The sequence below is a fragment of the Pseudorasbora parva genome, chromosome 17 (genome assembly GCF_024679245.1).
Source record: "Pseudorasbora parva isolate DD20220531a chromosome 17, ASM2467924v1, whole genome shotgun sequence".
NCBI classification, from domain to species: domain Eukaryota; kingdom Metazoa; phylum Chordata; class Actinopteri; order Cypriniformes; family Gobionidae; genus Pseudorasbora; species Pseudorasbora parva.
In genome coordinates, this window is record NC_090188.1 from 36,037,097 (window position 1) to 36,063,581 (window position 26,485).

Consider the following 26,485-nt stretch of genomic DNA (forward strand, 5'->3'; position numbering starts at 1 on the left):
TCATCAGCACAACACACACACACATTCAGCTTTTGACCAACTCACAATGGAAAGATAAACATCGCTGTCTTCCTTGCGCATCCGCTTAATTGCAACCTGTAAAAGAAAACCGTGCTCAATAACAGTAACATTATTTCAGCGTCTGACCTAGCAAATAACGTATGATTTGAGCATCTGAACCATCTGTATCAAACATGTTTGGATGCACGCAAGAGCAAAATGTTCAATTTTTAGCTTTACCCTTTTGCCATCAAATTTCCGCGTTCCCTCGTACACTTTGCCGAATCCTCCGGATCCTAACATCTCTCCAGCGTCATAGAGAGCCTCAAAGTCTGAAAAACAGACAGAAAAATATTGAGAATATATACAGAATAAGTTTATTAGATCCTTTGTTGTATATTAAAAATATCAGTGCTGGTTGTGTCGAGAAAATTATATTGATATTCTCCAAAAACAAGCCTTAAAATCCATTACAAGCCATTATTGTTATTTTAAAGAGGGATGTTTTTCTGGGGGAAAAATGAGGAAATGTGTCGAATATGTATCAGAAAGAAGGGCTGATTTTGCTTCTATATAAAAGAGGAAGATTAATACAGATGTAATATATATTTAGTGCTGACAAACTGATTAATCGCATTCAAAATAAAAGTTTGTGTTTACAAAATTCATTTGTGTATGTGTATTTATATATACATTATAATTACACAATACACACACGTATATTATGCAAACACAAACTTTTATTTTGGATGTGATTAATCACGATATAGCACTAAATATATTCATATAATATATCAACATATTAATATAATGTATGTTTGCAAATATATATTTATGTGGAAACATGTAATCAGGTTGAATATCTACATACATATGTATGTATGTTTATTTTCAAAATAATAACATATTCGACAAAACATGTTAATAACACACCTGTAGATTCACCGTTACTGGTGTTGAGGGCGCAGTGACCAGGCACAGGGGGCTCCGGCTCCGGCTCCGGCTCCGCTGGAGGAACAAACGGCTCCACCACATCCACAGCTCCACCCCGACTACAGCAGAGGAAGGGATACTTCACAGCCTTCCACAGCATCTTCATGAAGGAACCGAAGCCTTTCGCCTTCTTACATTTTTTAGGTTTTTCTGAAACAAAGAGAAACTTTTAGAATGATCTCAAAATCAGACAGTGATATGATGATGATATTACTTATATTTTACTGTTAATTTCTTATCTGTGTAGCGACTCAGGCGAATCAAACACACAATCGCCAGTTACATTTAACAAATATGTTTTGAAAGTTGTGCTCACTAGCATACCTTCCCCCCCAACACAACAGAGGGAGATTCTTCAGTCACCCTGGAAACCATCTGATAAGATCTTTTTATGGCCGGAAAGAATGTGGCCACAGAGCTTTTGACACAGAGACACAGAGCTTTTGCCTCAAATTATAGACAAACCATCTATAAATGAACATGCACCCCAGGACATTATATGTAAACACATAATTGTTTTGTAAAATGTTTCTTCTGTATGGTATTTTGCATTTCTTTTTGTCTGTGTCTTAACAAAGTACTAGTTCAGATAACCTCATATATGTCATGTCTCCTATCAAATTAATGCTCACTTCACGACTTACACTTCCAGGTATATCACTTATTCAGAAAATGCAGTGTGTGTTTGTTGCATTAATTATAGTATGAAGACTCAGAGACCCACTGAGTCGAACCTTCAAACAAAGAGCAATAAAGTCTGCTGAGGAATTTCCCGCCGGGAAATCCCAACACTCTCATTGGTTAAGTCTAACCCTGGAGGGTGGGACTACGGCCAGACCATAAAAGGAGGACCTCGGATGCCCTCCTCCTCTCTTACACTCCCCACTCTCTCTTCTCTCTCTGGCTGAACCAACACGTCATCGGGGCTGGCACTTAAGCCATGCCACCAATGCAGGCCCTCCAAGCAGGCCTCATCTCTTCCAAAAATCTTCTCTTCTACAATCCGATCTTCAAGAACACGAAGCATCGCTAAAGCAAACAGCCGCTTCCCTCCCAACCTCGGAAAGGACCGCCGGACATGCAGGACATTTGAACACGCAGAGACACATACGCACACAAGCGAGAAGCCAAAACGAAACCAAAAAGAATGCAAGTATTCTTATTCTTACTGCTGTAAAGAGGGTATGTTATTCTCCCGTTGGGATAAATTAACTCCGTGAAGGTCGTATGTGGCGAACTGAAGGAAAGTTGTTTCTTACCCTCCCCCACTCTCTTTGTCTCTCTCTCTCTCCCTCTCTTTGTCTCTCTCTCTCTTTTATCTCTCTCTAACTTCAGTCTATTCATTATTCTCTTTTATGTATTCTTTCGTTAATATCTATACTTCTACTCTCTTGATGCATATTTAGTATGTACTTTCTGTGTGAATTGTAGTGTTATTTTTAGTCTGTGTTTATTAAACCTTCAAAAGACATTTAATGAGTTGAATCTGTTATTCTGCCACATACACAAAGTCAATGAAACTTGCGATCTAAACGTTACCTAACTGCTTATGCTACTATGTTAGTAAAGTAAACTGTATGACCATTTGAAATATTGAACTTGTCCTGATCAGTAAAGTTAATGTTTCTTATGCGCTCGTAAAGCAGTAATCCCTTTTTTGAGAATTGATTTGAAAAGTCTATAACTAATTTGCAGGACAAACTTAGTAGGATAATTTCAAGCAATTCCATAAAGGGTTACTTGTATTTAATTAAACAATTTTCCCTATCGGAAAATTTTAATACGTAATGAACAACTGGCAAATTATATTCATAAATTCATGAATATTGAATATTAAATCCCTTTTGAGTTAATTATTCCCCGAGACATTAAACTCATTAGTCGTTGTTGTTACATGTATTTGGTGGAGAATAATGCGAGCAAGTTTCAAACGTTTGTGTATGTGTGAATGATATTCATATTCTATTCATTGTGTATTTTTGAGGTATTAATAACCTGCACGCGCGTTTTTGTTTCGTTTTGTTTTGGTGTTGTTTTGTGAATTGAACGGTACGCGCAAGGCGAACCCAAGCATAAACAGATGCTGAGAAATGTTGAAGTAGCCGGATTATATTAATAAAAATATGAACGGTACGAAAATCCGCGTGATCTCCGAAACCCCCTGCAGCCGTAGGCGCAATAGGTTTTATCCGCGTGATTTCCAAACAAATGTATTGTAGGAAACCCATACATTTGACTCGAGCAATATATTATGTGTTCCATCAAAATAATGAGATTTTGATGATGTCTGTAGACACGTACGTTGCGTTATCCCGCTTGATCTGAACTACAAAAAGTTTCTATCTGTGCGGAAGATTGGGACAGGACGAGACTCTCCTGTACAATATAAGGGGCCTCAGAATAATTATTATATCGTTAAGATAAACGATAACTCCTGGTTTAAGTCTGGCTTAGCTAACCAAAGACTTGAGACCTAAAACATTTGAATCAGAGATGCTGAAAACCGTCAGCCATATTGATAAATGTCTATTGGAGTCCATGTAAAATGCGTGAATAGGCAGAAGATAAATTCCTGTTTGTCACCCGTTTCGTTGCTCGTGCACATAAAGTGCAGTCATTTTTAAATGAGTGCAAAAGCCAGTAAAGTGCAAAACGCCAGGGCGACTCAGAAATTGCAACGCCGCTTGCAAACCGCCAGAGGGCGACTCAAGAATTGCAACGCCGCTTGCAAACCGCCAGAGGGCGACTCAAGAATTGCAACGCCGCTTGCAAACCGCCAGAGGGCGACTCAAGAATTGCAACGCCGCTTGCAACCCGCCAGAGGGCGACTCTAGAACCAGACAAAGCCATCTGGTGAGCATTTCCGCCTAACTAACTCTAGTCTAGGGCGGGCGCAATAGCGCCATCGTGTGGATAAATTCGGATAGTTTCACTCTCCGTCATTTGATCCTGCCTTAACAAAATAAGTTTGAGCCTATAAATTGTTTATTGCTTACTGTTGTACACAGTTTCATTTATACAATTTTTCTAGCAACAACCAAGTCTCCTTTCTCGCTGATTAAACACCCTTATTCGAATTTGAAGTTTAAAAAGAAACATAACTTCCTCTAACTCAAAGTGAAATTAGGTTTAAGTCACACAGTCCAATTGGAAGGAAGGACGCCACCGTGTGGTTATACCCTGTTAAGTCAGCACAACACTAAATCCCTACTCCCTGTCTGATTAATTCTGTTATTTGGATAACTCCCACTTAGAGATTAATCATTATAGGATAAGATTTTTGATTGGCTTTCTTTTATTTGATTTTCCTTACAGGCTTATTTAAATTTCATTTAAACTTGCTTTGAATTTAATTTGAATTAAGTTGAGCTTCTAATTTTTTTTTATTATTTATTTATTTTTTTTTATTTTTTTTTATTTATAATTTTATTTTAATTTTTAATTTTTAATTTTAATTTTTAATTTTAATTAATTTTTTTTAATTAAAAATTATTATTATTATTTTATTTTTATTTTATTTTATTTATTTTTTTTTTTTTTCTCTCTGCAAAAGTTTTTCTTTTCCCCTACCAGTGGGAATAAAGCTCAGTCTGGTAATTACAAACAGTATCAAAAGTGCTTTTGTTTATCATTACTTGACAGAAACTTTTGCCTTTTTCTAAATTGCTCTTGATATTTAATCTTCCACTTAAGCGACCTCAATCCACCCCGGATGAGCTAAATGGGATAACCCATAGTACAAGCCGAATTTTAGTATATCTTGAGCATTAAGCCTATTAATTTTCCCTAACACTCCCGGCGCGCACGCCTTTCATTACAGACCAATTCATCTTGTGTTTGTTTCCACTGTGCTCTTTCCTATCCTCACTGTTGGACTATCACGATTGTGTTTCTTTCAGTTCACCAAGAGACCCCAAGGAGAATTAAATAGTCCCGGGACGACCGAGCAGCAGTTCACCAAGTGACCCCCCAGGGCTACCGCCCACCTAATTGTCTGAATTGTCTAATTATCTAACTGTCTAGATCAGTTAGCCAAAATTCCCAGCTATCCGTACGATAGCTCGTTAGCTTAGAACAAGCTTGCATTGGCTCTCTCTCTGTGTGTGTGTGTGTGCTGTGTTTCTTTCGTCCGCAGTAATGTTCCGTGCACCCAGTTCCGCCGTCCCGTGGGATCGCCTAACGACATGGCTGGAAGCGCTAACGGCCACCAGTCAAGGAAGTCTGGGGCAGCCGAGCGAGGAGCAACTGGACACCGAGCTAGACCAGCTGATGACACACGACCCCACGCACAGCTACTCCAACAAGGAAGTGGCCAAGATCCTCGGAAGCCTCGCCCACGTCCTCATCGCACAGGCACGTCTAAGCGAAGGGAGCTACGACAACCTGGAACAGGAGGCAGCAACGCTAAAGCTTCAAGCCAAGGAGGCCCGGAGAGACCAAGCCCTCACCCAGCTTCGTCTAGATCAGCTTCTAGACACAGAGAAAGACGACGAAACAGACAAAGAACAAAGAAAAGAAATAGAAAGACTTCAAAAGACCCTGAAGGAGCTCCGTCGTGACACCGACCGACGAATACAGTCAGAGAAAGACGCCAGGAAACACCTCGACGAAAAGCTTCGGCGTGGCGAATCCCTCCTGGAAAGAGCCCATGATGAACTTAAAGACAGAGACATTAAAGCTAAAGTCTATGCAAAACATTTGCAGTCGGCACAAGCCGAGATCGACGAGCTCATCCAGCAAAGACACGAGCTCAAAGATGAACTTGACATGGTGCAAAGAGAACTGAGACAATCATATATAGTGCAACGTTACCGGAAGGGGGAAACACACAACACACAGTTTCCCCTGACCAGTTACTCCGCACATTTTAGCCACGAAGCAAGAGCTACGAGGGGGGACGACAGCCCCCTGTTTAAAAGAGCACCCGCCAGTCTCCACGAATCCCCGTCAGCAGCAAAGGAAAGGACGCCCTTCCAGGAAGTCAAGGTCAACAGCCACGAAGCTTCAAAGAACCTTGACAAGCTGGCCAGAAATATTCCTACCTTCAGCCCAGACCCGGCAGGAGGACACGACGTCCACGCATACTTAAAAGACATAGACTTTTATTTGCAAACTGTCGCTCACGCGAACAACTGGGACAGACTGTACCTGCTCAGGGCCACGTCTAATCGTGACGTACGCAGCTTTCTGGATCGACAACCAGAGGCCATCAAAGCGGACTACTGGCATCTACGACAAGCTCTAATTCGTGAGTACTCCGACCCCGAGTCAGACCAGGGGTTCATCACTGCCATGGACCTCAAGCAAGCTCGACGTGAGACCTCACAGAACTTTTATAACAGACTGCGACGTGCCTACTTCGGGGCACGTAACGACCCAGGCATGGAGGAGGACATCAACTTCAAAACTCTTTTCCTCCGAAACCTGCACCCTACCATCAGTTACCACCTGGGGGTGCTGGCGTGCCCGCGCAGCATGGGCACACAACAGTTAAGAGACTTGGCTCACAAAGCTTACGTCAAACAGAAAACCATTTCTGAAAAGACTGTAAAACAGCCCACCATCTGCCCTGTCTCTGTGCACCACCCAGAGCTAACCCTAGAGGGCGCCAAACAGAACCACAGTTACCGACCCGTCAACAGAGAGTCCACACCACTCCAAGCCAGCAGAGGGCAGCGTGGTCATAATGGCGACCGTCCACGGTACCAGAGCGATCGCTCTGAAGGATCCTGGGACCCGCCTCGCCCAAAAAGCCAGCGAAGAGGCCACTCTCGACGGGACAATGGTAGGCCCAGACCTGAACCCACGTCTGGCAAAGAAAGTGTAGCTGCTTCTGAAGTTACAGAGCTCATAAAGATCCTAAAAGAGCTCCTCCGACAGAAACCTCACAAGGAAGACAAGAAGGACGGACCAGGTACAGCACGACTAGACATGATACCTGAAATCAACCTTCCCGCCCTTCCTGCAACTGAATCATCCATCCTGAACACTGTTCCCCAACCACGGACTAGTGTACTAACTGTTGCACCCCCACATGTCAGCAGCACACCCACACGACAGCTGACAGCAACAGCCTCTAATCAAGACAGTATCATGGCGCAGCCCAATGTACCAAAAAGCGCTGTTTTGATTGTTTGCACGCATAATGAGACACTTGACACATATCCAGACGGCTTATCAAGCAACACACAGGTCCCCACACCAAGACTCCTGGGAAACCTAATCGAGAAGGGGATGGCTCGAAAACTCTATCTGACTATCACTATGGAAAGGGCATTTAAGCTCGAAGCCCTAGTGGACACTGGCTCCGACCTCACGCTTATATCCGCCCAACTGTTTGAAAGACTCAGATTTGAAGCACAGAGGAAAAATCGCACCCTTAACCTTCACACTTGTAAGCTAAATGTGCAGTCGTATAGCCAAAACGACATCCAGCTCAAACACGTAGCTTCCATCCACCTGACAATTGGACCTATGAGGCTGATACACCCAGTCTATATCTCCCCTATGAACACTTATCCGTTTCTCATCGGAAAAGACCTGCTGGACCGCTTCGAACCCGTACTGGACTTCAAACAGCTGAAAGTCTGGGCTCAGGTGCGTGACCCTCTGCCCCTTCAGACACACACACCGTCTGAGCAAGACTGTCAGGTCACAAAGGCCACGGGACCCCCTGCAGCACACTGTGACAACACAGCCTCAGCCCCAAAGCCAAGTTCAAGTTCGCTACTTTGCACATTTCAGCTATCCAAAGACTCTGATGCCGTCTGCCCCCAGGTCATGAATGACCTACAGCTGAATGACATTATCACAACGAACAGTATCCCTGCACTGTGGGCAGACAACTCAACCAAAAGTCTACCACTGTGCAATACAATCAGTAAAAACACACCACACGGCGACATGTGGGCACCCCCGCACCCCACATCCAGCCCCATTGTTGCAGTGCTAACTAACAGCAAGCGATCGACACCGGCTACAATGCCGGCCTTGCAGCTGCTACCGCTAACTCCGCAAATTTCCAACAACGATATTGCGGATATGCAAACCTCTGACACTGCAATAAAGACAATTCTTGACCACCTCTCAGACCCCTCCAACCACCCTATCACTGACTCTGAGCTCATTGATGACTCTAGCCACAAGCATCTACATAACTCCAGACACATGATGCGTATTATGGACAACATTCTCTGGTGTGCACCCGATGGCAACACAGCGCCACAGCTTGTAGTGCCACGGTCGCAAAGGGGGGTGATGCTAATGTACGCCCACAACACACCATGTGCTGGACACCACGGCACCAGAGCCACGTATGACACACTGAAACAGGTGGCATATGGGCCTGGGATGCATCAAGATGCAGCAGAGTATGTTAGAGAAGGGCTAGTTCGCTGCCAGTTCCAACCAGCAAACCCGAGCCACAGAGCCCCACTGCAACACAGAGGGACCACTTTCCCATGGTCAAACCTACAAATCGACCGGATAGAACCCCTGCCCAGGTCCACAAAAGGCAAAAAGTACTTTCTCACAGTGGTGTGCCAGTTTACCAAGTGGTTGGAGTGTCAACCAGCACCCAACGACACCGCCCAGACCACGGCATACCACCTGATGAATCACATTTGTTTCCTGTCAAGATTGCCACTGAGAATCAACTCAGACAGAGGCATCCACTTCACTACTGAGGCCATGCAACAGATCTGGAAATGCCTAAGAAACGCGGCCGTGATCATGCTCCTGTGCCTCCAGACAATCAGAGGCCAGCCACCACCAGACATCATCACACCGAGTCCAGCCTCGGGCATCGTTCTGAGAGAGCAACCTGGACTACTGATCACCAACTGCAAATGAATCCTCAAAAGAAAGACGTACTCTCCTGAACTTCACATCAGCAGCGCAAGCTCCTCCAGCCCTGCACACAAACGCAAAGGGGGGGAGGAGACCAAGCCCTCTGCCTAACCTTACACCAGCTTCAAGAACCTTCTCCTCCAACACCAGTTAGTCATCTTGTAGGCAATACTGCCAAGCCCCACACTATGTCATGCATGTGATTTGAGAAAGAAGGCCTTAAACGAACACAAGGCCGCCTCTGAAGGGATTCTCAAAACCCCAATGACTTTGAACTTTGAAACAGAGAAACCAAAGTGGATCACCAGAAGGCACCCAGCCTGGCCACAATGCGAGGCACCCTCTGAAAAGTTCCTAGTCAGCATAGGACATAAAAGTGTCAAGATGCAGTCCATCTTCCTAGGCAGGAGACCTAAAGGACTGACTGGCCATTGCGAGGAACATGGTTCCACCCAGGGCTGCAGAAAGCCCACAGCACACCTGCACCACACAAACAGACTTCTGGATGACAGGTGACGCACCGTCAGGGCACCTGCTGCCTCGACACCTGCTGCACAAGCACAGAGACCTGAACTGGGCTACTGTCTGCCTTATCTGCCGTGGAACGACCATAACTTCCGGAGACACAAACAACTGGAGCCTAACATGGCTATGGTGTGTCTGATCTTCCTGAATCTTTGATATCGCTCGTTGTTGTCCATAGGAGGGACAACAACTAGCGAAAGGGGGGATTATGTAGCGACTCAGGCGAATCAAACACACAATCGCCAGTTACATTTAACAAATATGTTTTGAAAGTTGTGCTCACTAGCATACCTTCCCCCCCAACACAACAGAGGGAGATTCTTCAGTCACCCTGGAAACCATCTGATAAGATCTTTTTATGGCCGGAAAGAATGTGGCCACAGAGCTTTTGACACAGAGACACAGAGCTTTTGCCTCAAATTATAGACAAACCATCTATAAATGAACATGCACCCCAGGACATTATATGTAAACACATAATTGTTTTGTAAAATGTTTCTTCTGTATGGTATTTTGCATTTCTTTTTGTCTGTGTCTTAACAAAGTACTAGTTCAGATAACCTCATATATGTCATGTCTCCTATCAAATTAATGCTCACTTCACGACTTACACTTCCAGGTATATCACTTATTCAGAAAATGCAGTGTGTGTTTGTTGCATTAATTATAGTATGAAGACTCAGAGACCCACTGAGTCGAACCTTCAAACAAAGAGCAATAAAGTCTGCTGAGGAATTTCCCGCCGGGAAATCCCAACACTCTCATTGGTTAAGTCTAACCCTGGAGGGTGGGACTACGGCCAGACCATAAAAGGAGGACCTCGGATGCCCTCCTCCTCTCTTACACTCCCCACTCTCTCTTCTCTCTCTGGCTGAACCAACACGTCATCGGGGCTGGCACTTAAGCCATGCCACCAATGCAGGCCCTCCAAGCAGGCCTCATCTCTTCCAAAAATCTTCTCTTCTACAATCCGATCTTCAAGAACACGAAGCATCGCTAAAGCAAACAGCCGCTTCCCTCCCAACCTCGGAAAGGACCGCCGGACATGCAGGACATTTGAACACGCAGAGACACATACGCACACAAGCGAGAAGCCAAAACGAAACCAAAAAGAATGCAAGTATTCTTATTCTTACTGCTGTAAAGAGGGTATGTTATTCTCCCGTTGGGATAAATTAACTCCGTGAAGGTCGTATGTGGCGAACTGAAGGAAAGTTGTTTCTTACCCTCCCCCACTCTCTTTGTCTCTCTCTCTCTCCCTCTCTTTGTCTCTCTCTCTCTTTTATCTCTCTCTAACTTCAGTCTATTCATTATTCTCTTTTATGTATTCTTTCGTTAATATCTATACTTCTACTCTCTTGATGCATATTTAGTATGTACTTTCTGTGTGAATTGTAGTGTTATTTTTAGTCTGTGTTTATTAAACCTTCAAAAGACATTTAATGAGTTGAATCTGTTATTCTGCCACATACACAAAGTCAATGAAACTTGCGATCTAAACGTTACCTAACTGCTTATGCTACTATGTTAGTAAAGTAAACTGTATGACCATTTGAAATATTGAACTTGTCCTGATCAGTAAAGTTAATGTTTCTTATGCGCTCGTAAAGCAGTAATCCCTTTTTTGAGAATTGATTTGAAAAGTCTATAACTAATTTGCAGGACAAACTTAGTAGGATAATTTCAAGCAATTCCATAAAGGGTTACTTGTATTTAATTAAACAATTTTCCCTATCGGAAAATTTTAATACGTAATGAACAACTGGCAAATTATATTCATAAATTCATGAATATTGAATATTAAATCCCTTTTGAGTTAATTATTCCCCGAGACATTAAACTCATTAGTCGTTGTTGTTACATCTGTAATGTTACAAATCCAAAATAATGCAGATATTCCCTCAGATATCCGCCTGACGGCAGCCCTGCTTCTTCTTAATACCTGCGCTAATGTACGGAAGCTCGTTTCCGCCACAGAATAAAAAAATAATTCTGACTTTTTATCTCACAATTCTGACTTTTTTCTCCTCAGAATTAGACTTAATAACTAGCAATTTTTAATTGGAAGTTATAGTTTGAGTTTTGAGAAATGGAGCCATAGTTTCAAAAACTTTAAGCAAAAAACAAAACAAACAAAAAAACTGAGTAATAATAGTCATTTTATTTCAGTTTTTATAATTTTACTTGCAATTTTCTTGAAAAGAGAGCAAACATTTCCAGAACGTATTTGGCCAATTCTGGCAATGGCAAAGGTCATATGGGCGATATCTTAAATTATATTTCATATTAAATATATTTAAACAAACATTTATACTTATTAACATATAGCAATGTCTTATCAAAAACAACGGACAGTGTTAACATGAATACTGGCACACAACAGCCATTTTGACATCCTTTTGTGTGCATTTCCGCAATAAGTCGTGAAATAGAGCTCTAGGTTTGAGAAGAATATGATATTTTTTCCAATTGTAGTCTTTTAAAAAGGCATCTGAAATAATGAATTACAAGTGCAATGTAGTGTTATGTACCGATGCGGAAATATCTGAAACACTTCCAACCTCATTTTCTGCTGAATAGACACACAATACCAGCGTCTCTTTTCTCTCTTTCTCTCTCATTTCATTTGCTCTGGATGAATATTGTACATCATTTTACTCATTCCTGCAGATTTTGTTGTCACACTGTACTAAATTGAGTTATTTTTTGCTGTTGAGCTAAAATGTCAAACACACACACAAAACAATGTCAAAACGCCAGTCATGGCCAGTATTCACATAAACACAGTCAGTTCTGTTTTAAGTGAACTTAGACTGTTGAGAAAGAAAACGGACGGATGTGTGTAATGGATCTGTGTGTCAGCTCTTAAAGTGACAGCAGACCTGCTGCCAAATTATGAGATATTTAGAAAATATATGGCAGTTTTCCCTCATCATATCGATGTCAAAATTTTGACATGTAAACACAAACACGTTATGGTCTCAAGTTCAAAATCATATCAGTCTCACCTGTGGAGCTCTTGTTCACAGGTGAAGCCTCCGTGAGGACAGTTGAAGTCTTCTTAAGGACAGGTGAAGTCCTCTTAAGGACAGGTGAAGTCTTCTTAAGGACAGGTGAAGCCTCCGCTGACTCGACGGGGACTTGTCCTGGCAGCGGAGGGCACATCCACTCTTGGAGGCTGTCGGATTTGGACAATCTCCTGTCCCTGTCCTGCTTACCCTTATTAGATTTATTCAGGCCACTCCACCTCCACTCCACGATGTATGTGCCTGTGCTGCTGAGGCTCAACTCTTCACACAGATTGTTCTCAGAGAGAGACATGATGTCCGCGGAGAAGAGTTCAAAAATCTGGAGACTGTGTGTCTAGACTTTCTCAACACTGTATAATCTGCAGATTTGGACACCGTAAAATCGCTGGATGTGGACGAAACTCACTCGATCAGTAACTCGATACTCTGAAACTCGATGTGTGTGTTTGCCATAAACCATCGGAGAGATTTTGCGAGTGTGCGCGAGTATGGAACGCGATGATTATGACATCATAGTGCAGAATGCGAGCTAGTGTCGAAGTGCATCATTTAAATTTAAAACAAAACTGGATAATTTGGCGCCTAATCGATGATCGTCATCTCGCTTTTAAACACATGAAGTTTGAGTTAAATATTACAGTTTAACATGAATGGTTGGTAGTTTATTTAACCCGTACGTGTGCGATTTTTTTCTTCGGGTTTGTATTTTTGATCATTTTGCCTACATGTACGGCTGTTTTGGAGAAGAGTCAATTCTTTCCTCGATTCTTCCACTTCTTCAAATCCACCTTTAATTTAGATTTTTTTCCATTCCAAATGTTTGTCGTTTCGCGTAAGTCAGTTTGAAATGCTTGCTCTTTGGACTGGGCATTGAAACCCTTCACAAGAAGACACATGTATGCATTAATAACCTTAAACAAGGAAGCAAAATAGTGAGGGATTAGCAGTTGAAGTAAAAATTTGATATCTACAGTTTAAATCAGATAATTTTAAAAGATTTTAAAATCTTTAGTATGGACCAATTCTGGAGAGCAACACATAGAATTTTTTTCCTGCCCATGCCTCTTGAACAACTGATGCCATAAGACAATTAGGACATCAGCAGCAGCTGGACAGTTTTTTGGGGATGCAGTTGCTGCTGTTGATTTTCCGGAGACAATCTTGTGTGAAATGCGTGGCATCTCCTCAGTAAACAATCTCAAGTGGTCAGTGTTGATCTTTGTAAAAATGACCCCTCTCTCATCTATCAGATCAGCATTCTTGCCTTCAATGTTTTTAATTGTGAATGGACTAAAAAAATTGGGATCCAATTTTCCGCCTTTTCTCTGCCGAACATTGCACCTCCGTGTTGCCCACACAGAATTTCACTTTCTTTGCTCTCTGTTCTTTCCTTCTCATTTTTTTATTGGACCTGAGCAGTGAAGGGCGGTTTGAAGAACTTCATCAGGACAACCTCAGTCATTTGCTCAATTCAGCTTCAACAGAGCTGTCTGTCTGAAAAAAGGAGCATTTGCTATACTTTAAAATACCAGATTATCTTAATTCATGTGGGCAAGTTTATATCGAATTCAATACACACACACACACACACACATAAAAAAATGAAATAAAACACAGATGACAATGAACACCCACTTGTTAATTTTCAGGGACCTCAGAAGGGTCTCGTGCCTTACAACCAAACATCATAAGAAATGGAGATAACGTACTCGGTTACTTTCGTAACCTCGGTTCCCTGAGAGAGAGGTTCCTCGTATTGCGTATGGGGAAAAACTCCTTTTCTCGAGAATGTGAAGCAAAACTTTATTAATAAAGGTATCTATGTAAAGCGCAGTGAGCTGCACGGCCATAGCCCGGCGCGAGGAGCGCTCTGATTGGCCGGGCCGTGGCAACTGCAGGAACCTATGGTGAGGCGGCTGAGAGGAGCGAACCAATGAGAGACCTCCGCAAAAGGGGGCTAAAAATAGCATACAGGAGGCTATATAAGACCCTGACTCACCATAGGTGTCAGGTTTTAAAATCGACTGAAGCAACACCTGAGAAGCACGAACACGGCACGGAACGCAATACTCGTTCCCTCTCTCTCAGGGAACCGAGGTTACGAAAGTAACCGAGTAGGTTCCCTTTCGAGAGAGGTTCCTCGTATTGCGTATGGGAACACAATGTAAAACGCCGTGTGTGCTGACTGACCCAAAATCCCCAACTGAATGAGGGAAAGTCAAAAAACCTTAGAGAGACCGACACAGACGGGCTTCAAAGGAGAATGAAAGAACCGGAAGAGTCGGTTCGTTCGAACACCTGACCGGACATAGTCGGATCTAAGGTAGAGTGTAATGGTGCTATGAACGATTCTGTATAAGCGGAATAAGCAATCGTGTTGCCAGGGCTGCAGATAGCGCCCTAGACGGAAAAAAAGCACTGTTTGTAAAGCTGGGACCTCCAAATTGTAGAATCTGATAAAAGTGGGCGGAGAGGCCCAGCCTGCCGCCGCACAAATATATTACATGGAAGTGCCACATGACCAAGCCCAAGACAAAGCCATGCCTCTAGAGGAGTGGGCTTTAATGCCTGTAGGACAGGTTAGGTCATAGACCTATATGCTAGTGGGACTGCATCCACTATCCAGTGTGAGAGTCTGTTTCATGACAGCCCAAACTTTAGTGTAGGGGTGCACCGATCCGATATTAGGATCGGATATCGGCCGCGATACTGACGACAAAGCTGGATCGGGGATCGGAAAAATGAACAGATCCACAGGCCGATCCAGGTGTTTGTTTTTTTGTTTTTTCGCAGCAGAACTACGTCATTCGTCAGCTTCACGTGTGTCGCATGCTCGAAGCAAACATGGAGCGAGCCAGAGAGACGGATGTGTAGAGATATTTTATGCTTACCACGCCAACTAGTTCGTCTGTCGGCAATACTACCAGTTTAATCCAGAAACACCATGTTAAAAAGCACGCTGCATACCTGCAGCTCAGCAAACACTAAAGGAGTGGACAATACAGCTCAGCAACTGACTTTGCACTATGCAAAGGATGAATTTAGTGTAAGTGACTGATAGTGGATATGGATAAAGGCTAATGTAATGAACTGACGGTAACGACACGCTGTTGACGCTCGCGCATCTTGAGGAGAAATAAAAAAAGTGCCGTTCACACATAGTAATTTCGGCAAACATTCAAAATGTTACGTTTTATCTTTATAACATATGATACAGTTAAACAACATCACACAACCAAATGTGCTGTTTTCCTGAATACCATCACGATTGAAAAAGGTCACTGATTTCCTATGACAGCTCCATAAACAATCATTAACATTAGTTACTTACATTTTAGATGCAATATTGAGTCTTTTTGTTCTATTTCAGCTGCGAAAATAGTTCCAAACAAAGATTCCAAGCAAAAAAAAGTTCCAAACAGCAGAACCATAACACATCTCACGTGTTTTGAATGATTAAGTGGTTGATTCAATAACCTGTTGGTAAACGACTGCCTCATTCAAAGGAATCAGTCGTTTGAATGAATCGTTTGAATTAATGACTCAATGACTCACTCATTAAGACTCACCTACTGCCACCTACTGGTGGTTTAGTTTCCTATATTTTTCAACATTTACTTTGTTTATTCAAAAATACAAATCACATAACATTATTTAATGCAGTAGTAATTTTTCTGGGTAAATCATTTAATTTGATTGGTAACATCCCTATAGTGTCTTATTTTAATTTAATGTATAGATCAAATTTAAGAATATAATATGAAACCTGAAGCATAGCTTATATTTAGTAAGATTAGGGGAAAATGCCCTTTATAAAGGTAAAATATCACAAATATGCAGATTTGAAATATGTCAAAGCTGATTGAACACTGACTGTGAGTGAATTGACTGTGAGTGAATATTGCTTCAGAATAAGTTATATTTACAACACACACACACACACACACACAAATCTAACTTTTTTCCAGACAAGCACATTTTTTACTCGGACAAGTGAATGACCATTTTACTTATCCGAAGGAGAGACATGAGCATGCTTAATGTCGAGCCCTAAATTATATTTTAGATTTGAATGCACAATTGTTTTTGTTATTTTTTCTTATTATCTTGATTTAGTAAAGTCTGGTGCCTTTAGTCTCTTCAAGGAAGGTGTACAGTTTATTATTAATTTAACAATAGTATCGGATCGGTATCGGGTATCGACAGATACATAAAGCCCAGGCATCGGTATCGATATCGGGACTGAAAAAGTCGGATCGGTGCACCCCTACTTTAGTGCGGCCACCGAAGCAATGAAGAGCTGATCCGACTGCCTGAAGGGGGCGGAGCGCTCTAGATACAATCTCAATGCTCTGACTGGGCAGAATAGGTTCGCGTCTTATTCTCTCTGAGACGCGGGTTAAGCAGTGAAAAGACCTGCATACTGAAGGGGTTGATAGCACTTTCAGCATAAAACCATGCCTCGGTTTGAGCACAACCTTGAAGTTGCTGGACCCAAACTCATGACAGGAAGGGCTCACGGAGAGTGCAGGTAAGCCACCCACTCGCTTAACCAAGGCCACAGCCAGCAGAAAAACGGTTTTGAGTGATATGTGCTTCAAGCTCGTGGTCTGAAGTGGTTAGGAGGGGGAACCCTTCACGGCCTCCAAAACCATGGCGAGGTCCCAAATAGGGACCGAGGTAGGGGCAAGGCGGGCTGAATCTCCTGGCCCCTTTAAGAAAACACACAATAAGATCACTTTTCCCTAGTGAATGTGCCGTGATCGGAGCGTGGCTAGCTGCTATGGCGGAGACACACACCCCGAGTATGGAGGGGGGACGACCCGCGTCCATTAGCTCTCGGAGAAAGCGAGCAGTTCCGCCAGTTCGCATGAGTGTGCGTCGATGTTTCGCGTAGCACACTAGTTAGAAAACCACTGACCACTTCAAAGCAGAGCTGCCAGATAGCAGGGGCTCTAGCTTCCGAAATGGTGTTCATAACTTGTCAGAGAGGTTCCCGGATACCGTTGATGGGCCATACGTGGAGGGCCCACAGCTCGGGATTGGGATGCCAGATCTTCCCTTTCGTTGGCGGAATAGCCATGGGGCTGTGTCTGACAGCTGAAACAGTTTGGAGAACCATGTGCGGTTCTTCCAAAGTGGGGCTATTAAAAACCACAGGCTTGCAGCTGGATCGCGATCGGAGGGAGCATATAGAGGGAGTCTGGGCCAACATGGGCCAGGGCATCCCTGCGTTTGCAGAAAAAAATATTGGGCAGCGTGTGCTGTGCGAGCTGAATCGTTTGCGGGTAAAGGGACCATCCCCCTGGGGACATGGGTCCTCTGGATAACATGTCCGGACCCTGATTCAGAATACCTGGCACGTAAGCCGCCCTTAGGGAGCTCAGATTGTGCTCTGCCCATAAAAGGAGATGCTTAGCCATGCAGTGAAGAGAGTCTGATCTCGGCTGCCCTAGCGATTTTATGTATGTTATCAAGACGTGGTGGTTCTTATGACGTAAGACGCTCGTTGAGTCTTGAGTCTATGACAATGACTGTACTGATAAGCCTGCCCGAATCTCGAGAATGGCTTGTAGTGGGGGTGGGGGCGTTATCGTAACGTGAAGTATGCGTTTTTCAGATCTATTGAGAAAACCCAATCCCCGGGGCGAATGTGCGCGAGGATTTGTTTCACCATCAGCACCTTGAAACGAGCGTGTCATAAGTGCTTTGTTCAGATGTCTGGAAAATGGGCCTGAGACCGCCATCCATTTTCGGCATGAGGAATTAGCGACAGTAAAAACCTGACTCGCTAGCGTCGGGTGTACTGTTTCCGCCGCTCTCTCCTTTAACAGTTTCAATGCCTCAGCCAGAAGCACGTGACTGACACTGCTTCTTACTGAGGGCTCGACCACGGCTTGAATCGCGGGGTCTGCGAGCAAAACTGTAGCGAGAACCTCGTTTTATATGTTCAACACCCAATATTATTTACCAGGAATGGCCTGCCAGGCCTGGGCTCGTGAAGCCAGGGGTTGAATTAGATTCGGGGGCTGGCCGCTTAGTAATAGGGGCCTGTTAGCCGGGTTGCTTGTGCTGTAACACTGCTTGTAACACTGTGGGGATAGTGTTAGTTTTGGCGGTGCAGGCTTTGCAGTGGGCGCGCGCCTCACATTTATATTGTGTGTGCGAGAGTGAACTTTGTGAAAAGTGCTTGGGTGCAGGAGTGCAGACTGTAAAGGGGGCACATTTCCTACATAGAAAGGTTTTTTTTTTTTTTTTGTAGTGTAAACAATGTGCAGTGGTGCACAACCTACGTAGAATACCCACGGTGCAAACCAGTGAGCAAATCCACAGGGGTAAACGCACACAGCATAGTGTGCAGACGAGCGTGTTTAACACAGGCTAGTTGACTGCAATATTTCATCTCCAGTCACTTAACTTAAGGGAACTGGGAGAATGTAAGGAAGTGCGGGTGGTATGTGAGCCATTCCACAATTTTTTTTTAATTTTTTTTTAATTTTTTTTTTTTTTATTTATTTATTTCTGCACGAATATCACATGGATACAGTACAAGGGGTGGAACGAAGCCCAATTGGGTTTATACAGAGTTCCACTCCACTTACATGAAAAAACAAAAAACACAAGAAAAGACACGCAGACAAATAAATTGAATAAAAAATAAAAAAGGGTGAAAAACACATTTTCAGAAGCCTGATTATCCTTTTAACTTAAGGTTACAGATGTTGAAGGGTAATGGTAAAGGAGGATCAAAGGAGAAGAGCAGCATATGAAATATACTGCAGGAAACTAAGACAAAAGACTGTCATAGTAAAATTAAAAGATCTTTCAACTGTTTTTTAAAGACGAATAAAGATGACATAGATCTTAGGGACAAACTTAATTTACTCCATAATTGAGGACCCCTAAAACTGAGGTCAGTTTTATGACCTGAAGTTCTAGAGAACGGTAAAACAAGATTTATTTCTCTATGCCTTGTTTGATGGATATGAGTATCTGAAATGAAAGTAAAAAAGTGTTGTAATGTTGGTGGAAGGTCTTCTCTCTTATAAATGAACTTATGAATAAATATGCATGATAAATAAACATTGACTTTCTCAATTGGAAGAATCTTGAATCTAAGAAATAGAGGTGCAGAAGGAGCATATTTAGAAGAGTTGGAGATCATACGCAAGAACTTTTTCTGAATTTTTGAAATTTTTGCGAGATAAGTGGGAAAAGTAGCACCCCAGACAATGTTACAATAATTCATAAAGGGGAATAAAAAACTATAATAGAGTGTTACATGAGCAGATGAGTGAATTGAAGGTAAAACGATTCTTAAAATATTTAACATTTTAGAGGATCTTGTACAAACTAGATCAACATGTTTGGACCAAGTTAAACCTTCGTCAATCAGGACACCGAGAAATTTTGTTGAAGCCACTTGAATAACTGGAGCTCCATCAATTTCTATACAAGCATGTTCTTTGGGATAAAATTTATTAATATTGTGAAATATCATAAAATTACTTTTTTTGACATTGAGCGTTAGCCTGTTAGTACGAAACCAATTAGATAATATTTTTAACTCGTCATTAACATGTTTGATCAGGGTGTCAAAATCCTCGTGCACTGCAATGAGATTGGTGTCATCAGCAAATAATAAGGGTAAGAAATGATTACAACAGAGGAATAAATCATTAATATAAATTAGAAACAATAAAGGACCTAAAATAGAACCCTGAGGAACCCCACATGAAATTTTAGAAGTTTTGGAAAAGAAACCATTAAAGTAAACAAATTGTTCTCTATTAATAAAGTAATTGCAGAACCAAACTAAAGCAATACCCTCCACTCCATATCTATTAAGCTTAGAAATCAAAATATCATGTGAAACAGTATCAAAAGCTTTTCTTAAATCAAGAAAAACACAGAGAGCAATTTTTTTATTATCCAGGGCATTTGATATATAATTTACAAGCTGTATTAATGCATCTTCAGTTGAGTGTTTTTTCCGAAATCCGTATTGGTGTTTATATATAATGTTATTAGCAATTAAATGTTTGCTTAATCGTTCGTAGACGAGTTTCTCAAATATTTTAGAGATACAGGGCAAAATGGATATGGGACGATAATTGCTAAACACCTTGATATCGCCTGATTTAAAAATGGGAATGACTTTTGCAATTTTAAGAGCTTGAGGAATAATTCCAGATTGAAACGATAAAGAAATTACGTACGTAAGAGGTTGAATAATATGATCAATGGTCTCCTTGAGGAGGATACTCTTAATGCCATCGTGGCCAGGGGCTGAGTTTTTTAAAGAAAAAATAATATCTCGAACCTCCTGCGTAGTTGGATTATCAAGATTAGGGAGGGAAGAGTACCGCCCATTTATTAGGCTACATGGATCATTATCAGTCTTCCGGATATTGTGTACTAAATCAGAACCAATTTTGGTAAAAAAATTATTGAAGCCATCAGCTATATCAGTGGGGTCTGATAGACACCTATCATAGTCCCTCATCTCTGTGGGTGCAGATGCAGCCTTCCTATTACGACACAGCACCTGATTTATAATATTCCAGGTTGATTTAATGTCATTAGAGACACGATTAAACTGGTCTGCATAAAACTTTTTTTTAGTCGACTTAATTAAACTTGTGAATTTGTTCCTATATTTTCTGTATGTTTCTAAGTTATGCGGAGTGGGCTTGGTGACAGACTTACGATACAACCGATTTTTCTTTCTAGATAGTTTCCTCAATTCACCGGTAAACCAAGGTTTATCTCTAACTCCTCTGGATTTCACAGCTATCAGAGGAAAACTGGATTCCAGAGCAGAATTAAAGAGAGTCAAAAATAAGTCATAGGCTTTAATAGCATCCTGCAACAACATGACCTCATCCCATATGATAGAGCTGATGGCTGATTTGAATATTCCAATATTTTTAAGGGAGAAATTTCGATATTTTGCATGCACATTATTATTAGTACACGAATCAGAAACAGAATTTATCATTTGAAAGACTGGAAAATGGTCAGACACGTCACACCATAACAGTCCTGATGACACTTTATAGTCACATGAGTTGAACAGAATATTATCTATAAGAGAAGCTGAGTGAGTGGTAACCCTAGTAGGTTTTGTGATTAAAGGGTAAAAATTTACAGAGTATAGGGTATTAAGAAAATCATGTGCAGCAGTGTGATCTGCATGTAAGATATTCAAATTAAAGTCACCGTGTAACAGACAGAGCTTATGTTCCTTTGAAATGATATCTAAGGTTGAATCAAGTGCATCAATGAAAGTATTCATATCTGTAGCAGGCGGTCTATAGATACATCCAATCACAATGCTTTTCCCTTTAAATAAATAACAAGAAGGAATTTCAATAAATAGAGATTCTACTAATGTTAGGTTGAAGTCATTACTTAAATCCTTTCTGAGAATATACTTTAAAAAATCAGACACGTACAGAGAGACTCCTCCTCCTCTTTTCATTTCTCTACAAGAGTGAATAGCGTTATAGTGTGATAGATTATAGAGGTGTGATGTGTCATTATGGAGCCATGTTTCCGTAAATGCTAAAACTGAAAAGGAGTGTGACAAAGTAGATAAGAAGGTTTTAAAGTGATCAAAGTTTTCTCTGAAGCTACGTGCGTTCACAAGAATCGTGGAAAACGAGGTTTGATCAGAATATGTAGGAGACAAGCAAGACAAGAAATTAAACTGCTGTTCGGTATAATATTCACACGACAAGTTAATAGAGTTCAAATAATTATTATTAGAGTCAGGATTAAAAAAGGTTTCATAAATTCGAGAGTTGTTGTCCATGTTCAGCTCAAATGGGTTCAGAGTCCGTGAATCTATTACATGTGCTTTGTGATTCCAATCACTTGTTATGAAACTAGAGTCAATTGTTGTCATAGAAGAAAATGATAAGATAATACCTTGTAAGAACGACATCACACCAAAATGACTCACGGTTCACCAACACACCAGGGTTAATCCTTTCACTCAAGAAATCCGAACAATCCATCCATCGGCAACAGTGAAACAAGAGTTCTTGAAGCTGAGATGATTCATTTATATTCATCCAGCTGATTTGATTCCCGTATCTCCAAAACCTTCAGATCCTCTGGCCGTAATCCATTCGTCTTGATCCACACTTTGCAGTTCCGGGTCCATGTCGACTGAATCTTTCCATTCTTACGTATCAATCTAGCGTCCTTAGCAATATCGGCGTTCTTTTTAGTGAGATTTTCATTGAGGTAAACTTTCGTGCCCTTCAATTTCCTCCCTTGTGCCAACAGCGCGACTTTGTGTTTGTGGTTCACAAAGCGCACAATGATGGCAGGAGGCCCAGGAATCCTAGAATGACTCTTCCTAGGTATAAAGTGACAGGCGGAGAAGTTTTCACTCTGAACTTCTATATCTTTGCTCACCAAGAATGAAACAACCTGCTGTTCTAGGGATTGGGTCTCTGGTACACTAGCATCGAGGGCTCCTGCCACTGGATCCGCCACCCTCGCATAGGTACGGTGTTTCGTTTCCAAGCCAGTTATAATGAGGTCGTTCATTCTCGTGTGCTGTTCAAGATCGTCTATTCGTTTCTCCAACATAGCTATTTTCTCATCTTTCTTCATCATTAGCAACTTAAGCGACTGAATATCAGCTGACAGTTTCTCATTCAGTGCCGTCAAATTTTCCTGTTTAGTTACGTTTCTCAGCGTTAAGCTGATCAATTCCAATTGTTCCTCCACTCTTTTCATCTGTGCAATCGTGGGCCCCCCCATACTTGCTTAGGATGTTTTCAAAAGTGTAATTAATAAATTAATGTGGTAAAATACCAGAAAAGCCAGAGCTCCATTCAACTGTTTGAGCTGTGCTGCGTGCCGCCATCTTTCGAGAGGGGGAGTGTAATGACGGCGTTGTAACAATGCCGTTATGCTCTAGTCTAGACTGAAAGCGCGCATGCAGACAAGCGTGTTTGACCACAGGCTAGTTGACTGCAATAAGGCTAGTTGACTTTATATGGTGTAATCTGGCCGCGGCGGGATTTATTTGTGATTTTGTGAGGCTGAATTAACAGTGCTTATGTAGGGGTGCACACTGTGTAGTGGACACTTTGTCTACAGTGTAAAAACCTTTCCAGCCACCTGAATAAAGGGGACTGGAAGTGATAGAGTGAAAAAAGGGCTTAGCTTGGCAGCCATTTTCCGACGCCCTTATGCTCTGACAGTGAGCGCGTGCTATGACGTAAGCCGCGCTCTAGTCAGCAACGCGCTGTGGAAGGGGCGCGCGCTATCATGACAAGGCAGCCATTACAACTTCCTTGGCAGTAAGCACGCGCTGCAGCGACATTGTTCTTGACATACCCAACAGCCCGAGCTCGCTCGTTTAACTTACTCTAGTGTTCTCTGTCCGCAGCGCTTCAGCACGGCGGCGGTAGAATTAGCACGGCGAGAGCTTCGGCTCGAGTTAGTTTATTCCCTCTAGTATTCTCTGTCCGCGGCGATAGAGCGACAGGACGAGAGAATTGGAAGCGTGAGGTAAAACTCTGTCCGCGGCGCTTCTAGCCAGGGGCGTAGCACCAAATTTTGGGCCCTGGGTACAAACCATCTTGCTGGGCCCCCGTACCATGTATGTGTATGTATAGAAAACTGACTTCTAAGGGCCCCCCCCTGCCTCGGGCCCTGGTTACTCAGTACCCTTTATCCCCCCAGTCCCACGCCCCTGCTTCTAGCACGGCGAGAGCTTCGGCTCGAGTTAGTTTATTCCCTCTAGTATTCTCTGTCTGCGGCGATAGTGCGACTGAACGAGAGAATAGGAAGCGTGAGGAAAAACTCTGTCCGCAGCGCTTCTAGCACGGCGAGAGCTTCAGCTCGAGTTTGTTTATTCACTCTAGTATTCTCTGTCCGCGGCGACAGCGCAACTGAACGAGAGAATTGGAAGCGTGAGGAAAAACTCTGTCCGCGGCGCTTCTTCAGCACGGCGAGAGCTTCGGCTCGAGTTAGTTTATTCACTCTAGTATTCTCTGTCCGCAGCGATATCGCGGCTGAACTAGAGAAGAGGAAGAGTGAGGAAAAGCTCCGTCTGTCCGCGGCGCCTCCTCAGCGCGACGGTATAGTGACGAGAGCTTCGGCTCGAGTTCGCCTATTCACTCTAGTATTCTCTGTCCGCGGCTGTAGCGCGACGGAACGAGAGAAGAGTGAGGACAACTCTGCGGCAGCGGCGGAAGAAGAGCCGCGGCGGCGGAAGAGTGAAGAGAGCTTCGGCTTGAGTGCTCATGTCCTCTAACATTCTCTCTTTCCGCGGCGCTATTCAGCGCGACGGAACGAGAGAAGAGGGAGAGTGAGAAGAGCTCCCTCTTTCCGCGACGCTAAACGACGCGGCGGAACGAGAGAGTCCTCGAATAGAACAAGCCTGTAAGCTCTAGAAGTGGCGCTGCAGCGGCAACACACACACAAACACATACAACACTCAACATAGACACACAGTATAAAGTATATATATAACGCCGGATGGCGCAGCAGGAACGCAGGTGGCTGAAGGCGGAGACTCGGAGGGAATCCGGCGTCCTCAGGGCTGCAGGAATGTTCCGCTGGTTGGTTTTCGACGGCGGTTTGCTTGATTCCGGAGGTCAGCGAAGGTGTCGCTGAAGGAGATAAAATCTGACACCTATGGTGAGTCAGGGTCTTATATAGCCTCCTGTATGCTATTTTTAGCCCCCTTTTCCGGGTCTCTCTGGAACGCCCCCATTGGTTCGCTCCTCTCAGCCGCCTCACCATAGGTTCCTGCAGTTGCCGCGGCCCGGCCAATCAGAGCACTCCTCGCGCCGGGCTATGGCCGTGCAGCTCACTGCGCTTTACATAGATACCTTTATTATTAAAGTTTTGCTTCACATTCTCGAGAAAAGGAGTTTTTCCCCATACGCAATACGAGGAACCTCTCTCTCGAAAGGGAACTTTGTTGTCATCTGTTTTTTGGTCCTCAGTCCAAACATAATAGCATCAAGGGGTTCGTCCAACTGCTTTGTTTTTTTTGGAGACCATAAACATTTGATTTCCATTACAATAGTTTTAGCTGAAGATAACATTCACATATGGACTGATGTAAAAAAATAAATAAGGATCTTTGTATAAAAATTGATGTATAAATTTAAGACCTCTGTATGGTCCCATGCACATGTCGACCCCTGACCCTCGTCATCGGTTTTCGGCCTCTGGAAGATCAGCTCGACTGCCTTTGAAAATATTATTCAGCAATAATATCATAGGATATGTGCTCTAAAAGCCTGAAGTATGAAACTTAAAACACACATATAAACTTACAGTTTAATACCCTGAAAAAAAGTTATAAAAAATTATACTTATAAAAAATTATAAGAACTAAAAAAAATCACCATTAAACTAATACAAAGAAACATTATTTAATCATTTTTATTCACAAGTGATAATTTAGCAAAATATGGTAAAAATAAATAAATAAAAATATTTACATTTTTTTGATGCCTGCAGTAATATATAAATCTAAAGGCCATATAAATATAAAGTAACTGGAATAAAGGATAAATAATAAAACGTTTATACGGCTCAGCTGCCCCTGCCTTGAGAAACGGCTGCATTTCTGCTGTTCCATCAGCGCCCTCTGCTGTCAGAGAGTGGGAATATATATTTTCATTCAGCATCTCCTTCACTCAATCAATTTAGCAAATTTTCACAAGCAGGCACTGGATTCATGGAAATTGGCATTCAAGCATAATTTTTTTACCGCATAAATGTATTGTATGGAATAATCAATATGTTTTGTATAAAAATAGGACCATTTTTAACAAAGAATGTTTTGAAAAGAATATAATCTTTATTTCTAAATTCATAGAGACCTCCGGAAATATGATTAGTTATGAAAAATTCATTAAGGAAAACAATATTATTATAACTCGTATAGAGTTTTTGAGGATAATTAATGGTATATCACCTAAGCTTTTGCATCTTATTAAATCATCCTTACAATACACAACATTAAAGGAAAAACTGGATATTCAACCTGAATGTTCTTTTTGTGGATCTGAAAATGAATCTGTGGCTTTTTTAGATGTCCCATC

The 26,485-nt window shown here is 42.3% G+C and overlaps 1 protein-coding gene across 1 annotated transcript in view; it reads right to left on the bottom strand.

Annotated features, from left to right (window-relative positions):
* Positions 1-13,229, bottom strand: part of LOC137045204 (serine/threonine-protein kinase pim-2-like) — a 35,686-nt gene extending 22,457 nt beyond the window's left edge. Inside the window, exons 1-4 of the mRNA XM_067421753.1 lie at positions 12,375-13,229; positions 934-1,143; positions 241-332; positions 46-96 (exon numbers count right to left, since the gene is read on the bottom strand). Of these exons, the coding sequence (XP_067277854.1) occupies positions 46-96; positions 241-332; positions 934-1,143; positions 12,375-12,687 (666 nt within the window). The 5' untranslated portion in view covers positions 12,688-13,229. The remainder of the gene's footprint in view (positions 1-45; positions 97-240; positions 333-933; positions 1,144-12,374) is intronic.
* Between the last annotated feature and the right edge of the window lie 13,256 nt (positions 13,230-26,485).